Consider the following 20,245-nt stretch of genomic DNA (forward strand, 5'->3'; position numbering starts at 1 on the left):
GAAAAAAAATCTCATGGTAAGTGTTTTTTACACGATACCAATTAAATTAAAAAAAAATAGACATCACAGGTCTTACCTGTTAGAATGGCCAAAATCCAAAACACTAACACCACCAAATGCTGGTGTCAAAAACTCAGAAATAGTCCAGGTCAATCCAATGAATTTCACCAAAGTGTTAATTAGTACAAGTGTTATGTGCACATCCCAAAAAGAGAGTTCATGAGTTGGGAGCACTCAAACCTAACCATGGAATGGAGCTCAGGGGTATATTGTCGGAAAGCAGTTTGTATAGTGAGGAGACCGGAGCGTATCTTCTTCACAGTGACTGGTTATAATACCAGAGTTGCTGTAACTGATATCAGAGATGGCTCAGTGGGTGCCTCACATCAAACTTAGGAAACAGTTCAAGTTTCGCTTAGGATTTCCAAAGGCACAGCCAAAACGATGCAGGTCAAGTTGGTCTGACAAAATAAACTAAATCAAGCTTTATTTGTAGGACTAAACTGATTTGGAAGTGATCTTTGCCCAGGGAATTTTCAAGGCTTATCTGTTTGGATTTTATTTAATACCAGCAAGGCTGTCCGGCAACAGGAAACCTCATTTATGGCTGACGGGAATGCACAATGGTAACACTGCATTGGAACACAAGACTAGCAGTTTCTTACACAACTACACAGACTCCTACCAAATGATCTAGCGATGACAATCTTTAGTGTTTACCCAAATGGCTGGAAATTCTGCTACACAAAAACTTGCACACAAATGTTTATAGCAGCTTAATTCATTTTTGACAAAACATGAGAGCAACCAAGATGTCCTTCGGTAGAAGAAAGGGTAAGTAAACTATGGTATAGCCAGACAAGCTGAATCTTATTCAGTGCTAAAAAGAAACGAGCTATCAAGCCATGGAGAGATGTGGAGGAAACTTACATGCATATTTCTTTTTTAAAAAATAATATTTCTTTTGTTATATTAATCACCATACAGTACATCCCCAGTTCTTGATACAATGTTCCATGATTCATTACTTGCATATAACACCCAGTGCACCATGCAATACATGCCCTCCTTAATATCCATCACCGGCCCATCCCAATCCCCCACCCCCCCTCCCCTCTGAAGCCCTCAGTTTGTTTCCCAGAGTCCACAGCCTCTAATGGTTCATTCCCCCTTCTGTTTACTCCCCATTCATTCTTCCCTTCCTTCTCCTACGGATCTTCCTATTTCTTGGAGCCAATCTGAAAAGGCTGTATTCTGTTTGATACCCACTATAGGACATTCTGAAAAAGGTAAAACTATGGAGACAGTAAAAAGATCAGTGGTTGCCAGGGGTTAGAGGGAGGAAGGGAAAAACTTCTTTAAGTAAAGGAATGTTGAACTGATGAGCAAAAATTAAAAGCATAGTAATACACAAGATGAGGGGAAATTATTTATGTGCTCCTCTCAATTCCTCAAAGACCAACTTGCAGTGTTGTGCTGGGTTTAGAAGTGATCATTGCTTCTTATAAAGGGCCGAGGAGTACACGGTTGTTCTGTGACTTAGACAGTTTCTCATGTGGCCCACGTAATTTATTCCCTCCACCTCAATACCTTCAACACACACACACACACACACACACACACACACACACACCCCAACGTGGGCAACACCATCTTCCTCAATTATCCAAACTATGTGGTACTTCTTTTCCCTGACCCTTTCCTGAGGGCACAGCACACACCAAGTTGCTTCCACACCAGCCCTGGGTTTCCCCTTCTCTAGTCTTTCTTTCTTTTTTTTTTTTTAAGATTTTATTTATTTATTTGACGGAGAGAGAGACAGCCAGCGAGAGAGGGAACACAAGCAGGGGGAGTGGGAGAGGAAGAAGCAGGCTCATAGCGGAAGAGCCTGATGTGGGGCTCGATCCCGTAACGCCAGGATCACGCCCTGAGCCAAAGACAGACGCTTAACTGCTGTGCCACCCAGGAGCCCCAACCCTTCTCTAGTCTTTCATGCAAGTCTTTGCCCCTCTCCATCTACAGCTCATTTTCTAAAATTAGTTGGTGTCACTGCCTGCTAGGAGCTTCTTTTCTATTTCTCTCTGTGTTTGCAGCTTTCTGCCCTTTCAGATATCTTTACTATCTTTTTTAATAGAGTTTTAGAAAAATCAAGAGGTAAACATGCATTATTAATCTAGCATGGGTTTTTTTTAAAGATTTTATTTTTAAGTAGTCTCAACACCCAACATGGGGCTCGAACTTACAACCACGAGATCCAGAATAGCAGCTCTACCTTCTGAGCTCACAGTAACCCTAGTCTACCATTTTATCCAAATGTCAGAGAAAAATCCTTATTATATACCTTTTTGAATTGTTTCAAGTACATTCTGACATGTAGTTATATTGATAGAGGTTTCAAAAAAGTTTATATTTTAAACCAATAAAAAATTGATTTAAACCAAGAATATACACTAATATATAGGGAAATGTATTAATATTCTAATCACAGCTCATTCATAAAATCTACTGAAGTGGATAATAATTAAAGAAGATCACCAGGCACCTGGGTGGCTCAGTTGGTTAAGCAACTGACTCTTGCATTTGGCTCAGGTCATGATCTCAGAATCCTGAGATCAAGCCCCATGTCAGGCTCCCCGCTCAATGAGGAGTCTGCTTGAGATTTTCTCCCCACCTCCCGCACCCCCCAAATCCCCCCCCCCACATGCTCTGGCTGTCTCTCACTCTCTTTCTAAAGTAAACAGATAAGACCTTAAAAATATTTTAAAAAATAAAGAAGATTGCAGCCTTTTTGGCAAAGTCTTGCACTGCAATACAGACAACTGCTTTTCTATTATTCTTTGTACAACTTCACTTATCCCCCATACAGTCTCCCAATCCCATGATTTGTGGCTCCCTGTGACAGCTTGCAAAACAAGAATTAGAGACATCTATAGGATCTCCCCCTCAGTGTCGCCTATCTATTTATATTGTTAGGAAACATCAGTGCAAGAGCATTTTCTCTCACCGTATTTCCTAGGCTCTGAGAAGGATCTCCTTGAGTTCCTACTGTCAGAAAGCCAATTGATCTATTTAACTGGCTAGCCATGACCCACTTCCTCCATTCTGTTTCTGCCTCTACTTCTTCAGTTGAAAATCAGCCTGTGTTTACCACCTGATTTACTCGAAAATAAACCAGGGCTGAGGTCCTGGGCTTCTCTTTTCCTTGCTCGGGTACATGTGTTCTTCCTCCTTTCTTCCCTTCCCCTCTTTCTCTACTAAAACCTGGTTTGAGGCTGAAGTTCTGCCATCACCTCTCCTGCCACACTCTGTCAGGAAGACACTGGGCAGAGGCCACCTTCTCAGACACACCGTGTGCCTCTAAAAGTTTCACAGACACAGCAACACCCACCAGGATACCCTGAACAACTTGTGGGGCTGGATGTTCACTGCAAGGATGAGCAAGAGACCATGTGATTTTACCTGGAAATTACCTACTCCCTAGCTGAGGGACTCTTGGCATCAAACTCTCCTCAGTGTCACTAAGGAACAGCTGGGGTGGGGATGTGACTTCTGGTTCCTATAATCTCGGCGTCTCTATGATTTTGTATCAAGCAGACACTGGGGGACAGACAACCACAGACTGAGCTGGAACCAGAGTGGCTCAGTCAGAGACGCTCAGCATCCAGGCCCCTGTTCTGCTCAGAGTTTGCACTCAGCTCCCCCTGCAGTCCCCGTCACTGTGTCATTCATGGCACAGTAGTACACAGCTGAATCTGACACTTGCACTGAGCCTTTCTCCAGGTGGAAGGATTTGGAATCTTTGTCATAGGTGGCTTCAAATCCTTTGTTGATTCCCTTCTCCTTCTCCTTCATGGCTTTCAGGAGGAGCTGTAGACCTTCTCCTGGATACTGGACATACCAGAAAAGAGTGGGGGACCATGTCGTTGAAAAAGTACAGTTTATAGTCATGGAAGCCTTTTCTGAGAGGGTCAGTTGGCCTTCTGTCTGGGTCACTGAGTCTCCATGGGTTTGTCCTGAGGAAAAAGAAGAGACCTGTGTCACCTGGGCATAAAACTCTTGAATAAAATTATAGTCAAAAGTTTTCTGACAGGGGCGCGTGGGTGGCTCAGTTGTTAAGCGTCTGCCTTCAGCTCAGGGCGTGATCCCAGAGTCCTGGGATCGAGCCACGTGTCGGGCTCCTCCGCTGGGAGCCTGCTTCTTCCTCTCCCACTCCCCCTACTTGTGTTCCCTTTCTATCTGGCTGTCTCTCTGTCAAATAAATAAATAAAATCTTTTAAAAAAAAGTTTTCTGACACTTGGAAGAAAGAATCCAAGTTTTAAGAGGCATTTTACTTACCAAGCATTAAGAGTACCACAGTCACGAAGCCTGGAGAACACTTCATCTCTGCAGTGTCACCTAAATAATGTTCTTCTTTCTTACCATGAAGAAGCTTTGGATTGACAGAGAAATGAACAGTGCAAGCCCACGTTTCACACAGGAAATGTGGTTGTGATGGGAAGCTGCGCCCCCTGGTGGATGGGGACTGAGTGCGTGCCTGTTGGCCAGAGTCCTCCCCAAGTCACCATGTGTTTCATCCCTGACTTCATGAGGCACATGTCAGTCTTCAGGTGCCCCTGGAATTCTGAACAGCAATCCTGCCCTCTCAGATCTATTTTGTTCTTGAGACACTACCTGATATGGAAGGTCTTTAACACAGCATCGCAGGGCGTTTCTGTAGGTGGGAGGATAATAATCTTCTAAGCATCTTACTACAGTGCTTCATATTCTCATGTGCCATGTGGGCCAGCCTGTAACCCACCGACTGCCAGAAATGGGTTGGGGTTGAACATGGAAAAAGTAATAGGAAGTCAGGACATTGCTGAGTGATTCTTCGTTTTTGGTACTGTGCCCCAATATTTAGAACTGTGACTGTCATTTTTTTAAGCACTCCCTAAATAATTGTTAAATTAAACAGAAATGAACAAATGGCCTTTAATTGGTATACAGTATTTACTGGGTCCTAAAATAATACCAATTATAAGGAATACTTATCTTTTTAATGAAGGCTTTCAGAAGAAAAGTCACACTATTTTATAGTCAATAATTTTAATAGTCAAATATTCCGGAAAATCAGAATTGTTCAATGGTGGAATATATGAATTCTAGACAGAAGAAACATCATAAATGAAGTTGAATCCCACAGAATGATCTCAGATTCTTTTTTTTAAGATTTATTTATTTATTTTCGAGAGGGAGAGGAGAAAGCGAGGGGTGAGGCAATGGGAGAGGGAGAGGGAAAGTGGACTCCTCGCTGAAATTGCAGCCTGATGCAGGACTTGATCTCAAGACCCTGAGATCATAACTTCAACCAAAACCAAGAGTTCAGGGCCCTGGGTATCTCAGTCGGTTAAGCGTCTGCCTTCATGTCAATTCATGATCCCAGGGTCCTGGGATGGAGCAGCACGTCAGTCTCCTTTTTTGGTGGGAAGCCTGCTTCTCCCTCTCCCTCTGCTGCTTCCCTTGCTTATTCCCTCTCTCTCTCTTCCAAATAAATAATGTAATCTTAAAAAACAAAAACATAAAACAAGAGTTGGATGCTTAACACACTGAGCTACTCAGGCACCCGAATCTGTGATTATTCTCTTATGTTCTCCCTGTTCTGTTGACTCCAGCATAAGGTGACTATTTTATGTGAGTTAAGAATGGGTCATCTCCATCCTAATCTTATCATATGCTTTTAATGCCTAACATATTAGCTTCCACTTGCAGACCAGCAAAGGACAAACGTTATACTGGAAGGTCTGTGTCAAAGGCCAGGGGGCTGCCCCGGTGGCAGGTTGGAGTGCAGGCAGCAGGTGTCTGGGGAGCAGTGTGTGCTTGCCGCACAGAAGTACACAGCTGAGTCTTCAGGCTGCGTGTCTGCGATGTGCAGGGACAGATGTCTGGCCGTCCTGTTCAGTAAGACAGTGAGCCTTTGGTCTTCTTTTGTGGTCATAGTTGAATGAATGTCTATAAGGAGCTGGGGACATTTTCCAAACTCTTGCTTATACCAAGAGAAGTAATGTGAGGCACTGTCTGAATAGCTGCAGTTGATGACAGAGCTGCGTCCCTGCTGCACACTCAGGGTAGAAGGCCGCTGCTCCACAGTCTCTCCTCGGCTGAACCCTGTGCAGAAAGAAAAGGTCAGAGACAGGAGAAGAGATTCCAGGTTCTTACCCGTCCGAATGCTCTTTTCTACACTAACGGGGGAAACCTGAGTAAAGCCAGACTTGACTTCTGAAGACCGTCCACTAATATCCTCCGTGTCCCATACTTGACAACTCACAGCTCAGCTGCAGCCACGAGAACACGATTAAAGCTCCCCTGGATGTCCTCATGGCTCCTCCCCATTAGACCAGCTTCAGAACTGCAGCCTCCAGCCAGCTCAGCTCCTGCTCTTGTCAGGCCGTCCCCTTCCCCTAACAGAGGACTTTCCCACATGGTCCCCCAGCCAATGAGAAAAAGGCCCTGCTCCTGCCACAGTCTAGTGCACCAGATGCAGGAAAACGAGCCCTCCACGTGTTCTGCGCAGGCAGGTGCACTTCCGTCTGTGGTCACAGCGCTACTGATCTCACCGGGGAAATGCGCTTCTCCTTGCCTGTGCCTCCAAGGGGCTCACCTGCAGCAAGACGGCAATCAGTCAAGCAAATTATATGTTAGATCAGGGATGGAGTGCACAGCGAGAATGTGGAGATCAAGATTTATACCTCTGCGCACCACTGAGTCACTGATAGTAAGCTGGAAAGAGGTAGATGCTATCGCTGTTTATTCCGTGATGGGCCTGCTGCACATGTCTGACATCAGCAAGGAATGAAGATTTACTCCCTTCAACAAAGAAAATAGAAAACCTTCCCTTTCTGCCAAATCTACCGTCCTCAATGGTCTGTTATGGAGAAAAACTATTTCTAAAAGGAACATGGGAGCCAAGGATTAGAGTTAGAGAGAGAGCATCAGTTGATATTTCAAATGGCTCTTTGCTCAGACTCTGCTCTTCCTGCTTGGTCTTGCTCATGACCTTGTGATTTCCAGAGAGGTGACTGTACCAACAGTCAAAATGTTTCATCTTGGGGCGCCTGGGTGGCACAGTCATTAAGCATCTGCCTTCGGCTCAGGGCGTGATCCCGGTGTTCTGGGATCGAGTCCCACATCAGGCTCCTCAGTTAGGAGCCTGCTTCTTCCTCTCCCACTCCCCCTGCTTGAGTTCCCTCTCTCGCTGGCTGTCTCTGTCAAATAAATAAATAAAAATCTTTTTTAAAAAATGTTTCATCTTCCCTCAATTAAGATGACAGTGACAAAAGTAAAAGTCCAAATCTCAAAGATAAGGGAGCAGGGGAGTAACTTCCATCTGTTATTACTATGTCAACTATAGGAAACTTTTTGACCCAAGCTTTGAATAATTTTCATAGAGAAATCTGACATGATATAAGAAATCTATTTGAATCCTCTGTGTCTTATATAATGCAGAGTATTGAAAGAAAGAGTAGAAATTCTACTGATGAGAAAACCTCAAGATGCAAACTCAGAAAATATAACCGTATGTAACTTTAAACTTGCAGTGATTACATTTTCTCCAATCAAAATAAATAACATGTCCTCCAGTGCAATTACTGACTCGTAGCCCCAGGACGATTTCCTCTATAGTGTTACCATCTATCCTGTCACGCTTCCCACTTCCTGGCAACACTGCTTCATGTTCCATACTCCATCAGATTTCTCCTAAACGCCACTACAGTGTTCTTTCCCTGATGCTCATTGATAAAGTTCTCCAGTCCTTGAGTTTCCAGAATTATCTCTCTCTGACAAAACCTCTTTCTCATTCACATGAATTTCTGGAAATTTCTGATGACCTCTGTGAGAATGAATCCAGGGAAGTATAAATATTGCATGTGTTCCAGGAATGGTACCAGCAGGAACCTGGCCCTAAAGAACTATCAGGAGAAAAGGTTTCTGGGAAGGAAGACTACCTCATTTCCAAAAGTGGAAGCCCCTTTCCTGTGATTCCTACTCATGGATCCTCTGAATTGACAAAGAATAAACTTACCTTCCTTCCACCTTTCCCACCCTGAAAGATTTAAAGGCAGCTATGGTGAAGAACATCAACTGAATATATAAACATATGTGAATATATGAAATTGTTTTTATGAAAGGAAAACGTCTTGATTCGAGGAAATTTCCTTTCTCTCACCCATTCTTTATTAAATAAGAATTCTCAGACTCTTCTCTTGGAAAATTCCCCTCTTCTCCAAGATAGGTAGTTAGGTCAATATTTGCGCTTTTTAGGCGTGACATGCAGAACAGAATGTAAGGGACTGAATGTGACCATTCATATGAATAATGCTATTTTATGTATTAACTGTTGCACTGATGAGGCCATCCATTGGACAAAATTCCCAGCTCCCTGATTGTTTCATAGAATATTTTCTACTTATGAGGGTTTCGGGGGGGGGGGGTAATGGGCTAGCCCAGTGATGGGTATTAAGGAGGGCACATATTGCAAGGAGCACTGGGTGTTATATGCAAACAATGAATCGTGGATCACTACATCAAAAACTAATGATGTACTGTATGGTGACTAATAGATCATAATAAAATAAAAATGAATAAAATAAAATAACAAAAAAGTGAAAAAAATAAAGTGAGTTGCTTGTAGACAAAAATGAAAAAATAGGGATGCCGGGGTAGCTCAGTCAGTTAAGCATCTGCCTTCCCTCAGGTCATGATCCCAGAGTCCTGGGATCGAGTCCCGTGTCGGCTCCTTCCTCAGTGGGGAGTCTGCTTCTCCCTCTGCCTGCTGATCCCCCTGCTTGTACTCTTGCTCTCTCTCTCTGGAAATAAATAAATAAAATCTTTTTAAAATAAATAAATAAATAATAATAAAATAAAATAAAATAAAAAATAAAAGAGCATAATTTCTTTCTGGATTCTGGCTTTCTCCTTGAAACCTTACTTTGGAGTTTCAAAATTTCCAGCCACAGATATCTATACAATTTGTGAGATCATTTCAAAATGAAAATCTGGAATCTTTATTCAAAAAGCAGGGAAAAGGTGTCATCAGGTAATGTTTCTAGGGGAGCCATTTATCTAAAATGCTTTAACTCTTCATACATATTAGTTTCATGTCTCTGAATTTGATTTTTGAAAGACTTTGTTCTTTTCAACCATCTCATTCAGGTTCTAAGAAAACCGAGGCAGACGTGCTGAGGCTTCCGGTGCACCTCGTGCCCCACACAGGTATCGCCTCTGCTATTGTCAACCCCCCCGGACACCTTCCACGGTGAAGGAGCCTATGCTGCCTCGTCGGGTTGCCCAAAGCCCGCAGGTCTCCTGGAGTTCACGCCTGTGTTGTACATTCTGTGGGTGTGAACAAATGTAAGTACGTGTCCACCATTGTCGTGTCGGAGATGTGGGCTCACTGCACTGACCGTGCTCCGTGCTCTTCATCCCTGCTGCTCCGCTCAACCCTTGGCAACCACCGCCTTTTACCCCCTCCAGAGTTTTGCGTTTTCCAGAATGTCATAAGAATCAGACCTTATGTAGCCTTTTCAGATGGGCTGTTTTCACTTAGTAAAACGCATATAAGATTCCCCTATCTCTTCATCACTTCATGGCTCATTACTTTTTAGCACCAAATCATATTCCATTTTGGATGGACCACCATTTGTTTATTCATTCACTTATTGAAGGACATGCTGCTTACTTCAGAGTTGTGGCAATTATGAATAAACTGCCATAAAACACCTGTGTACAAATCTGTGTGTGGACATAAGTTTTCAACCCCTTTGGGTAAATACTCAGGAAGCCACTGCTGGATTGGACTGTAAGAGTATGTTTAGTTAAAATAGTATAAGAAACTGCCAAACAGCTTTATTGAAATGTCCATGTAAACACTTTCCTTCTGTAGTAATTTCCCGACAGAATTTACTACGCCCTTTGCTGACGTCGAAGCCCCAGTTAGTCCAAAGCAGGCACAGACCCCAGGTGGCCCTGCCCGCTGCTCAGTGCACACACCACCTGCCGTGACCCAGACCCCGAGCCTACCTGCGCTCCTGCCTGTGTCCTGCTGCCCCACGTGTGTCTCTGCTCAGGCACTTGCTCCTCCCACTCACGGGAGTCACTTAGAAAGGACAAGGACAAAGTAAAATTACTATGAATTTCAAGACAGCGAGGGCCCAGCATTAAACCAAGGGCAGGCTTCCTTGGGAGAGCAGGGGGCTGTGTAACTGCCCAGGTCCCCTGTTCAAGAAGCTGGCTCTGCTCCCAGCTTTGGGAGTCTACCCCTTTATCTCCATCTGAATTTTCAGGGACCCATCTTTCCTGTCAATGCCCTTTTGTCAACATAACAACCAGAGCAGGCTGGGATTCCCTTGTGCTGGAATCCTTACACATGCAAGTTTCAACTTTGGGTTTGGGGTCAGAAGTCTTTGTTTCTGGATACAACAGAGATGGGGATCATTTAGGGTAATCCTGGAAGCTCCCTGCTCCCTTTACCAAACTAGGAATGATGTTACATAATCATGAGTCGTAGATTCACTCAAAATGCAAGGAAGGGCAGTACATTTTCATGGAACAGAGTGAAAATTTCCATGAGCTCTTCCCACAAGGTGCTATTTAGAAATTACTTAAACGGACACTTCTGGCAGTGATATGTACGTATTGTATAAACTGAGCAATAGAAATCCTTAAGATTTTGTCATTCTAAGTGTTTTCTTCCTCAGGTGCTCAGAGGATAAGCTCTCATGTCCCCTTAGAGTCACTAACTTTGGAATAATATGAGCTCATCTAAGGCACTTACGCTCTAAGATCCTGACTTATTCTTGCATGAAGTAAAAGTACTATTTACAGGGTATTACCTTGCTGAAATAAAAAGTATATGTAATTGAATAATTAGAGTGCCTGACCCTCAATAAAACTATTTTATTTATTTATTTGACAGAGAGAGAGACAGCCAGCAAGAGAGGGAACACAAGCAGGGGGAGTGGGAGAGGAAGAAGCAGGCTCCCAGCGGAGGTGCCCAGTGCCGGGCTCGATCCCATGATGCTGAGATCATGACCTGAGCTGAAGACAGAAGCTTAATGACTGAGCCACCCAGGCGCCACTAAAATTATTTTGTTATATTTGTATTTCCAAGAGGAAAAAGATGAATACAGACTGGAAAAAACATTACACATATTCTCATTACTATCCTTTGATAGTAGAACCATCTATAGGTAACTAAAAAATTAGTCATCTCTTTCTTTTCTTCATTATCATCTATTTTTTGAGTCTTTTCCATTTGGGTAATTTACATATAATTTATATGCTAGCTGCCAGAAGACCTGCTTTCCCAGGGCAGTAGATAGGGGCATCTCTATCACTTGCTCCAAAGTGCCCATGGTAGAGAAAAATAAGGTCAAGAAAAGCAAGTGAAATGACAGCCCTGATGGATCTCATTTTGGAGGGAAAAGGTGCTGTAACATGGATCTGAAAATCTGAAAAGGACCCAAGGCTGCTGTGGGTGCAGATGCCCCAGGGAGGGGCTGGGGCGCAGGCACAGCTGCAGTTGGCATGCAGGCCCTGGATCAGCAGGCAGCGCTGTGTCTCCAGGGCGCACAGGTAGAAGGCTGCGTCTTCCAGCTGGGAGGCCACGATGTGGAGGGTGCTGGACCATTCCCTCGTGTTCAGTGTGCAGTTCAGCCTTCCGCTCTGCTTCGTGCCTGAAGCCATGAAAAACAGGGAGGTGAGGCCACTACCCCTGGGTTTCTGTCGGAACCACTGCACACTCTGCACTGAGCTAGAAAAATTGCACTTCAGAGCAGGGCCAGCTCCCTCCAAGGCTCAGGGCTGAAGGGCTCTGCTCCACCTCCAGCCCTCTCACCCCTGCCTGGAAAGAGAAGAACAAACACAAGTCATGTCACTGGGGGTCACTGATGCAGTTTCCAAACTTGTAAAATGTCCCGAGACACACTCCTGGGGCTGTAGGACCCTCTAGGAGCTCAGTGTCAGCTCCCCCCACCACTGTGGGCTGCGGACTGCTCCCCAGCCCCATCTGGATGCCCCCACTCACAGCAAACCTGGACCCACAGGAGCCCCAGCAGAGCTCCCCAGTGGCTCTTCATATTTCTTCTTTGTGGCTGAAACCCACATCCCCAGTCTGTAGAGTGTAAAGTCCTCGGTCTAGAGAAATTGTGTTCTTACACTCAATGGGTTCCCACAGAATCTTTGAGCCAATCACACCTCAGCTTTGTTATTCGTGGAATTCGAGACTCCACCCACAGTGACCCAGGTGCACTGCATAGGAATCTCTCCAAAATTGTGCTTGCTAACAGGGCAGGGAGATATAGGCAATATTTCCAATATAGGAGGATAAGAGGGCTTTACCTTAGAACACTTTATGTAAGAAATTTGTGGCACTGTGTGGGAGGAAAGGTGAATGATATATCTAGTAGAGTCAGGGCCTAAAAGGGGTTACAAAAAACCTTGAAGACACATAGGGAAGAGTGACACCATTCTCAAAATTGCATAATTTGAAGACAATGTGACAATTCAATTATATAAAAATACCAATAAAGGAAAACTATCTGATAGCATGCATTGTGTATTGCAGAAGTAATTACAACTTCTGAAATCAAGAGTGTTCTAGAAACCAAGACAGACAGTCACCATCTGCATAGAAAATCATTCCAACCAGAAGTTGGTTGGTGAAAAATAGGTTGTGTGCATAATGTCCTCTCTGATTTCATTTCCACCTCTCCACCTCTCCAGTGCAACTGGTGGACACCCTGCTTACCCACAGAGTTGAGTCTGACTGGGCCACTCGTTGCTGCTCAACATCAATATTGTCCTCTTCCTTTCCTTCTATTTTTGTTCCTTATTTTTTCCCCTCTTCTTCTCTTCATTCTTGTTCCCTCCACTCTCAGCAGAGACCTATGAAAAGGTAAGATATCTGGGATATTGAAATAATTTCAAGCCCAGTAAGTTTGGGAGTTTTTATTCATAACAATTGACAACAGATAATGGGATGTTCTCTGTTGAGTTTCCATGGTCACAATACCGAGAAATAATCCTGTCCTGGTTATCTGTGAAGAATTATGTGCATAATGGATTTCTAGAGATATGGCCTCCAGATGTCTGAAGTTGCTATGCAATGGCAGAACTCAAAACCTGAGATGCACTTTACACAATCCCTGTCCCCCCTCTCCGCCTACCTTTGCTATCTGTAATTGGACAGGCTCACATGAGTTCTGTTCTCTAACTGTTCACCCTGGGCCCTCAGAAAGTCTTTGTTTCTTGTAAAGCCTAGAGTGCCCCCTGGAGGACTGAAGCAGTCAGCAAAGACCCCTTCAGACCAAGCAATTCAGCAGACCCAGATCCCCACCCCTTTTCATTCCAAGCTTTCTGATGAAGGAAATGCAGTTGGTCAGAAAAGAAGACACCTGCTTGGATTGAATGGGGATTACAAGTGAACCTAATCCTACTTTAGCATGGAACTTCTAGGAAATTATATCAGAAAATAATTAAGTAATTCTCATCTTGTGCTATTTATTTGATTTCTTTACCTTAGTTCAAAGGAAATCCATAATCCTTGAGCTTTTCGTTTCAATGGGATGTTCAGAATATGTAAACGAGTAATGGAATATTAATCAGCCATAAAAAAGAATGAAATCTTGCCATTTGCAATGACATGAATGGAGCTAGAGAGTATAATGCTGAGGGAAACAAGTCAGTCAGAGAAAGACAAATACCATGTGATGTCACTCATTTGGAATTTTAAAAACAAACCAAAGAAGCAAAGAAAAAAATGATAGAGAGAGATAAAGGAAGAAGCAGACTCTTAATTAAACAGAACACACTGATGGTTAGGAGGGAGAGGTTTGGGGGATGGGTTCATTGGTGAGGGAATGAAGGACTGTCCTTGTCCTGATGAGCCCCGGGTGATCTGTGGAAGGGCTGAATCACTCTATTGTACACCTGAAATTACTATAACACTGTATGTTAGCTAACCGGAAATAAAATTGAAAGAATAAACAAACAGATAAAATATATAAAAATGGAAAACATACCAGTTTACAGTCTACATGTAATTTACATGATTTAATAGAGTCAAAGAGTAGGACCCTAAGAGGTGCGGAAACTAAAAACATATGACCCCAGAGGAGGGAGAAATAAGTATAGTTTATGTCATTGGACAAAATCTTATCAAGAAGGCAAATATTCTCTTCTCTTATTTTATTTTATTTTATTTTATTTTATTTTATTTTATTTTGGTGATAAGAATAAAGGAGAATATGGATAAATCTTTATGATGACTTTTATGCCTTTTATTACTTTTAACAATAGAAACTTGTGAATATATGAATTATTAAAAGTAATAAAACATTACCTACAGAGGAAAAGCCCTTTTACTATGACTCCCAATTCTGACTCTTTCGTCACTTACTACCCTATTTTTTGTTCATCTTCACAATTTGGAGTTGATGTTTCAGATGTTTTACTGAATTTGAATCAAAAGGAAATATATAGTATTTTATTTAGACTTTATTATAATACAAATATGCATTCAGGGTATACCTTTCTGTGACTTCCTTTATCAACACAATAGTAAATCTTATACGTCTTACTCTATTAACCTATATGCATCATTGTTCCATTATATTCCATTCTGTGGATATACTCCCATTAATACATCCTTTCCTCTAGTGATTAAAAGTCAAGATGATTTATTTTTCAGGAAATACTACACTACAATAAACCTTATTAAATATTCCTCACATGAGCACATATTTTTCTAGAACAGAGACTAGGAAGAACAGAAGGAATAAACCATGAGGATAACAGGTGAAAGTTCCTCTAGCCAGAGGGGAGTCAGGGACAAAGGGTTGAGGAAGAATGGAGAGAATTCATGTTCTGATTATTCTGTGGGCAGTTTTTCTTTTTCTATTACTTTTCTTAATGCACATTGCAAATGAAATTTATCCAATCATTTGATGTACTGTTCGTGACAATTTGTCCTGATACAGAAATAGTGTGTAGTTTGCACCATCTCACTTGAGTTTTACTGTCAGAAAGCCAACTGACCTATTTAACCCTCCAGGACATGACCTACTTCCTCAAATCTGTTTCTGCCCCCAACCCTTCATGGTGAATATCAGTCTGTGTCGGCCAGGTGATTTACTAGAAAAGAAAGCAGGGCAGAGGTCCCCAGACTCTCTTTTCCTTGCTCAGGTACATGTGTTCCTCCTCCTTTCTTCCCTTCCCTTCTTTCTCTACTGAAACCTGGTTTGGGGCTGAAGCTCTCCCATCACCTCTCCTGCCACACTCTGTCAGGAAGACACTGGACATCACCACCTTCTCAGACACACTGTGTGTCTCTAAAAGTGTCACAGACACAGTCACACCCACCAGGCTGCCCTGAACAACTTGTGGGGCTGGACGTTCACTGCAAGGATGAGCAAGAGACCCCTTCATTGTTACGTGGTTTTACCTTGAAATTACTTATGCCCTGGCTGAGGGACTCTTGGCATCAAACTGTACTCAGTGTCACTAAGGAACAGCTGAGGTTGAGGATGTTACTTCTGGTTCCTACACTCTCTACATCTCTATGATTTTGTATCAAGCAGACACTGGGGTACAAACAACCACAGAGTAAGCTGGAACCAGAGTGGCTCAGTCAAAGACGCTCAGCATCCAGGCCCCTGTTCTGCTCAGAGTTTGCGCTCAGCTCCCCCTGCAGTCCCCGTCACTGTGTCATTCATGGCACAGTAGTACACAGCTGAATCTGACGCTTGCACTGAGCCTTTCTCCAGGTGAAAGGATTTGGATTTGCTGTCCAAGGTGGCTTCAAAACCGTTGTTGCTTTTCTTCTCCTGGTCCCTCAAGGCTTTCAGGAGGAGCTGTAGACCTTCACCAGGATACTGGACATACCAGAAAAGAGTGGGAGACCCTGTTGTTGAATAAGTACAGTTTATAGTCAGGGAAGCCTCTTCTGAGAGGGTCACTGGGCCTTCAGTCTGGGTCACTGAGTCTCCATGGGTTTGTCCTGAGGAAAGAGAAAAGAGACCTGTGTCACCTCGGGCATAAAGCTCTTGGATAAAATTATAGTTAAAGATTTTGCAGACACAATGGAAGAAAGAATCCAAGTTTTAAGAGGCATTTTACTTACCAAGCATTAAGAGTATCACAGTCAGGAAGCCTGGAGAACACTTCATCTCTGCAGTGTCACCTAAATAATGTTCTTCTTTCTTACCATGAAGAAACCTTGGAGTGACAGAGAAATGATGAGGGGAAGCCCACATTTCACACCGGAAATGTGATTGTGATGGGAAGCTGCGCCCCCTGGTGGACGGGGACTGAGTGCGTGCGTGTTGGCCAGAATCCTCCCCAAGTCACCGTGTTTTTCATCCCTGACTTCATGAGGCACATGTGAGTCTTCAGGTGCCCTTGGAATGCTGAACAACAGAAATCATGTCCTCTCAGGTCTATTCGTTCCTAAGACACTACTGATATGGAAGTTCTTTAACACAGAATCGCAGGGTGTTTCTGTAGCTGGAGGGTAACAATCTTCTAAGCATCTTACTACAGTGCTTCATATTCTCATTGTCCACGTGGGCCAGTCTGTAACCCACTGACTGCCAGGAAAGGGGCCAGGAGTTGAACATGGAAAAAAATAATAAGTCAAGTCATTGCTGAGTGATTCTGTTTTTCTACACTGTACACCAATATTTAGAACAATGACTGTCATTTTTTATGTACTCACTAAATATGTGTTAAGTAAAAAAAAATAATGAACAACAGCCTTTATTTGAAATGCAGTATTTACTGGGTCCTAAAATAATATCAATCATAAGGAATACTATCTTTTTATTAAAAGCTTTTCAGGAAAAAAAGCTAATGGTGCACTCTTAGCAGGTCGTAGCCTCAAGCATGCTTTCCATTACAATGCCTCTGTCACATTTTGTTACCAAGATTTAGAAAAATAATAATCCCCACAAAGTAAGAAAACAGGATTAGCAGGATAATGTTCTGGAGAGGGACACATCATCTGTAAAGCCCCGTAAACATTTATCTCTAGACACAGAGATGGAAGCTTAGCTCAGGCTGTTTCCTGGAGGCCACTCTCCATAGAAATAGATCAAAGAGGTTCATGAATCCAGAGCCAACACGGGAAGTCTCCCACATGCAGAGGGAAGTAAGAAATTCTGGCTTGGATACTGTTTGGGGTCACACACGCCTTCCCTTCCCCTCCACCTTTCAAATCACATTGTCAGTCCTGCCACAAAACTATGCTAGGAAGGAATTTGGGACAAGCCCCTACAACCTTGTGTTCAGATACACGGGGAGAATCCCAAAGAGGCTGGGATGATAATGGTTGAAAGTAAATAGGGGGCGATTGGTGGCTCAGGTGGTTGAGCCTCGCGCTCTTGGTTTTGACTGGGGTCATGATCTCAGGGTTGTTGGTTGAGCCCCTCATGGAGTTGTACACTTCTCAGGAGTCTCTCCCTTTCTCTTTTCCTCTCTCTCTCCTCCTCCCCCCACTTGTTCTTCTCTCTCTCTCTCTCTCTAAAATAAGTAAATAAATAAAATCTTTTTAAAAAGGAAAAAAGAAAATAAACAGTATAGCACATGGATGCAGCAGTTGTTATCTGTAACTTTAAAAAGAAGGCCTACAGAGAAATATTTTGAATTTTGGTTCACACAAGACTTGCACACCAGTGAGCGAAGATATAGCAGAGTAAATCTTGATATTTAATGGCTTTTCTTAGCACATAATTTATATAACAATAAAATGCACCAAATTAAACAATTCTCTAAGGTTTGCCACATGTATGTATTTGTGAAACCCTCACCACATTTGAGATAATGAACATACGCATCGCCCTAAATGTTACCTCTCTGAGGTAATGTAATCCTTCTCTCAGCGCTCACCACTCCCATTTCTAGGGAACGTTTCTGTCATGAATTAGTCTACATAATTTATAACTTTGTATAAATGGAATCATATGTACTCTTTTGTCTAGCTTCTTCCGGCATAATTGTTTTGAGAGTCTTGCATAGGCATAACTGTCAAGAGTTTGTTTCTTTCTGTTGCTGTGTGGTATCCCAACACGTGCCTATAAAACACTTTGTCTATTTCCCTGTTGATGACCATACCGATTAGTCCCAGTGGGGCTCTTACAAACAAAACTGCTATGAACATTTGCACATAAAATTTCTCTACAGACATATGCTTTCATTTCTCTTGGGTCCATATCTGGGAGTACAATGACTGGATCATATGGTAGGCGTACATTTGACTTGCTTAAACCAATATGTTCTAGTAGGTCTTTTTTGTAAGTTCCCTTGCATTTTCTGCTCAAATACGCTCTCTGTTAATAAAGATAAGTTCACTTCTTCCCTTCCAAACTGTATGGCTTTTGTTTCCTCTACTTGCCTTTGACATTGGCTCGAATCTCTACTTCAATATTAAACACAACTGGCTGAGAGCCAAAATTCTTCCCTTATTTCTGAAACTGAGGAGAAAGCAGTTAAGCTTTCACCATCAAGTATGACATTTGATGTAGATTTTTCTGAAGCCCTTTTCTAAGCTGAGGAAATTTCCTTCAATTCTATCTAATTTGTTGGGAGTTTTAATCAGGAATGAATCTGAATTTTGTCAAATGCTTTTTCTGTACCTACTGAGATTACCCCCCTAAACTGCTCATCTGCTACTTGTCAATCTCTCTGGGTATATTATTGATAAATTGTCACAACAAAATACTAAAGAAGATACATTCTCCCATTTTCCCAACGATGAAACAAAGCTCAAAAGTATCAAGAAAGTTCATGGCAGAGCTAATAGTTTAGAACACAGAGCTGGATGATAGCAAAAGCCTGTTCCCTCTTTTTGACACCAGAGATTGTCAAATTTCAGAGAGAGACAGCAAATGACTTCTTCCTAAGCCTTTGAAATATTTTAAAAGTGTCTTTTATAGGTTCTTTATTTACGCAAATGGAACTACTAAAAAAGAATTAAATAATTGCAGGTTTGGATCTTTTACCAAAAGAGGAAAGAAAACATATTATAATGGATGCCCAAACTGCTATTCAGCAGCTGACAGAGGGTAGGGGCTTCACGATTCTGCCCAAACCAGTTATTCACACCCGAAATACGCTATGTACTGTAGCAAGAGTGAAAAACTCTTCCAGGATTTTGTGATTCACCAATATACTGGCGCTCCTTTCATGACTAGTGGTCACTCTGTTTCTGTTTCTAGAAACTTGCTTGTGATAATGCAGTCTAGAGCATAGCTGTTCCAATTAACAGTATAAATGTGTCTAAATTTTTAAAAAATAGAATGGCCTTATGACCTAGCAATCTAGTTATGATATATACTCAAAAATTGAAAGAATTTGGATATTTACCATAAATATTGAGACGTTTTTGAATTCCTGTTTCTACCAAAACGTGGAAGCAACCCAAAAGTCCAACAACAGATAGGAATGGATAAACAAAACGTGGTATGACATACACTGGAATATTATTGAACCTTAAAAAGCAAAGAAATTCTGACACGTGATGCAAGTGGGTGCATCCTGAGGACTTTATGTTAAAAGATGTATCAAAAAATGACCAATACTGTATAATTCCACTTCTACGAGGTCTAAAGTAGTTAAAATCATGGAAAGATAGGCAAAACAGTAGTTCTCAAGGACTTGAGGAATGGAGTAAAGGAAACTTATGGTTTAATGAGTACAAATATTCAGTTTTTCAAGATGACAAGATTTCGAGAAGTGGATGGTGGTGCTGTTTGAACAATGTAAATGTATTCGTAACACTGAACAGTTCCCTCAAAAAATGAAAATGCTCAAATGGTAAAAATGAATGTGAAAAAGATATAATTTTATAATTAAAAAAATTGAGGATATACTTAATTAAGATTTCTACTCTACAAATCTGCCTCACAAACAAATATAAGAGGGTGTTACAAGACCAATTATTAACCATTCATTACCATCCAATTTTATTTTATTTATTTTTTAAGATTTTATTTATTTATTTGACAGAGGGAGAGACAGCCAGCAAGAGAGGTAACACAAGCAAGGGGAGTGTGAGAAGGAGAAGCAGGCTCCCAGCAGAAGAGCCTGATGTGGGGCTCAATCCCAGGACCTTGGGATCACGCCTTGAGCCGAAGGATAGACGCTTAACGACTGAGCCACCCAGGTGCCCCTAATTTTAAGGCACTGAGTAAAAGGGGGTAGAGGTGGAAGGAG

The 20,245-nt window shown here is 42.2% G+C and overlaps 3 gene segments (V, D, J or C); all 3 read right to left on the bottom strand.

Annotated features, from left to right (window-relative positions):
- Positions 1 to 3,678: 3,678 nt before the first annotated feature.
- Positions 3,679 to 4,418, bottom strand: LOC103681908. The segment is given in 2 exon segments: positions 3,679 to 4,013; positions 4,337 to 4,418. Coding segments are annotated over 2 exon segments (381 nt in total).
- Positions 4,419 to 5,785: 1,367 nt separating this feature from the next.
- On the bottom strand, positions 5,786 to 6,431 carry LOC103681901. The segment is given in 2 exon segments: positions 5,786 to 6,145; positions 6,306 to 6,431. Coding segments are annotated over 2 exon segments (411 nt in total).
- A 9,268-nt stretch (positions 6,432 to 15,699) lies between these two features.
- LOC103681907 lies at positions 15,700 to 16,239 on the bottom strand. The segment is given in 2 exon segments: positions 15,700 to 16,034; positions 16,158 to 16,239. Coding segments are annotated over 2 exon segments (381 nt in total).
- Between the last annotated feature and the right edge of the window lie 4,006 nt (positions 16,240 to 20,245).

This window comes from Ursus maritimus, unplaced genomic scaffold, assembly GCF_017311325.1.
Source record: "Ursus maritimus isolate PB19 unplaced genomic scaffold, ASM1731132v1 scaffold_41, whole genome shotgun sequence".
In the NCBI taxonomy this organism is placed as follows: domain Eukaryota; kingdom Metazoa; phylum Chordata; class Mammalia; order Carnivora; family Ursidae; genus Ursus; species Ursus maritimus.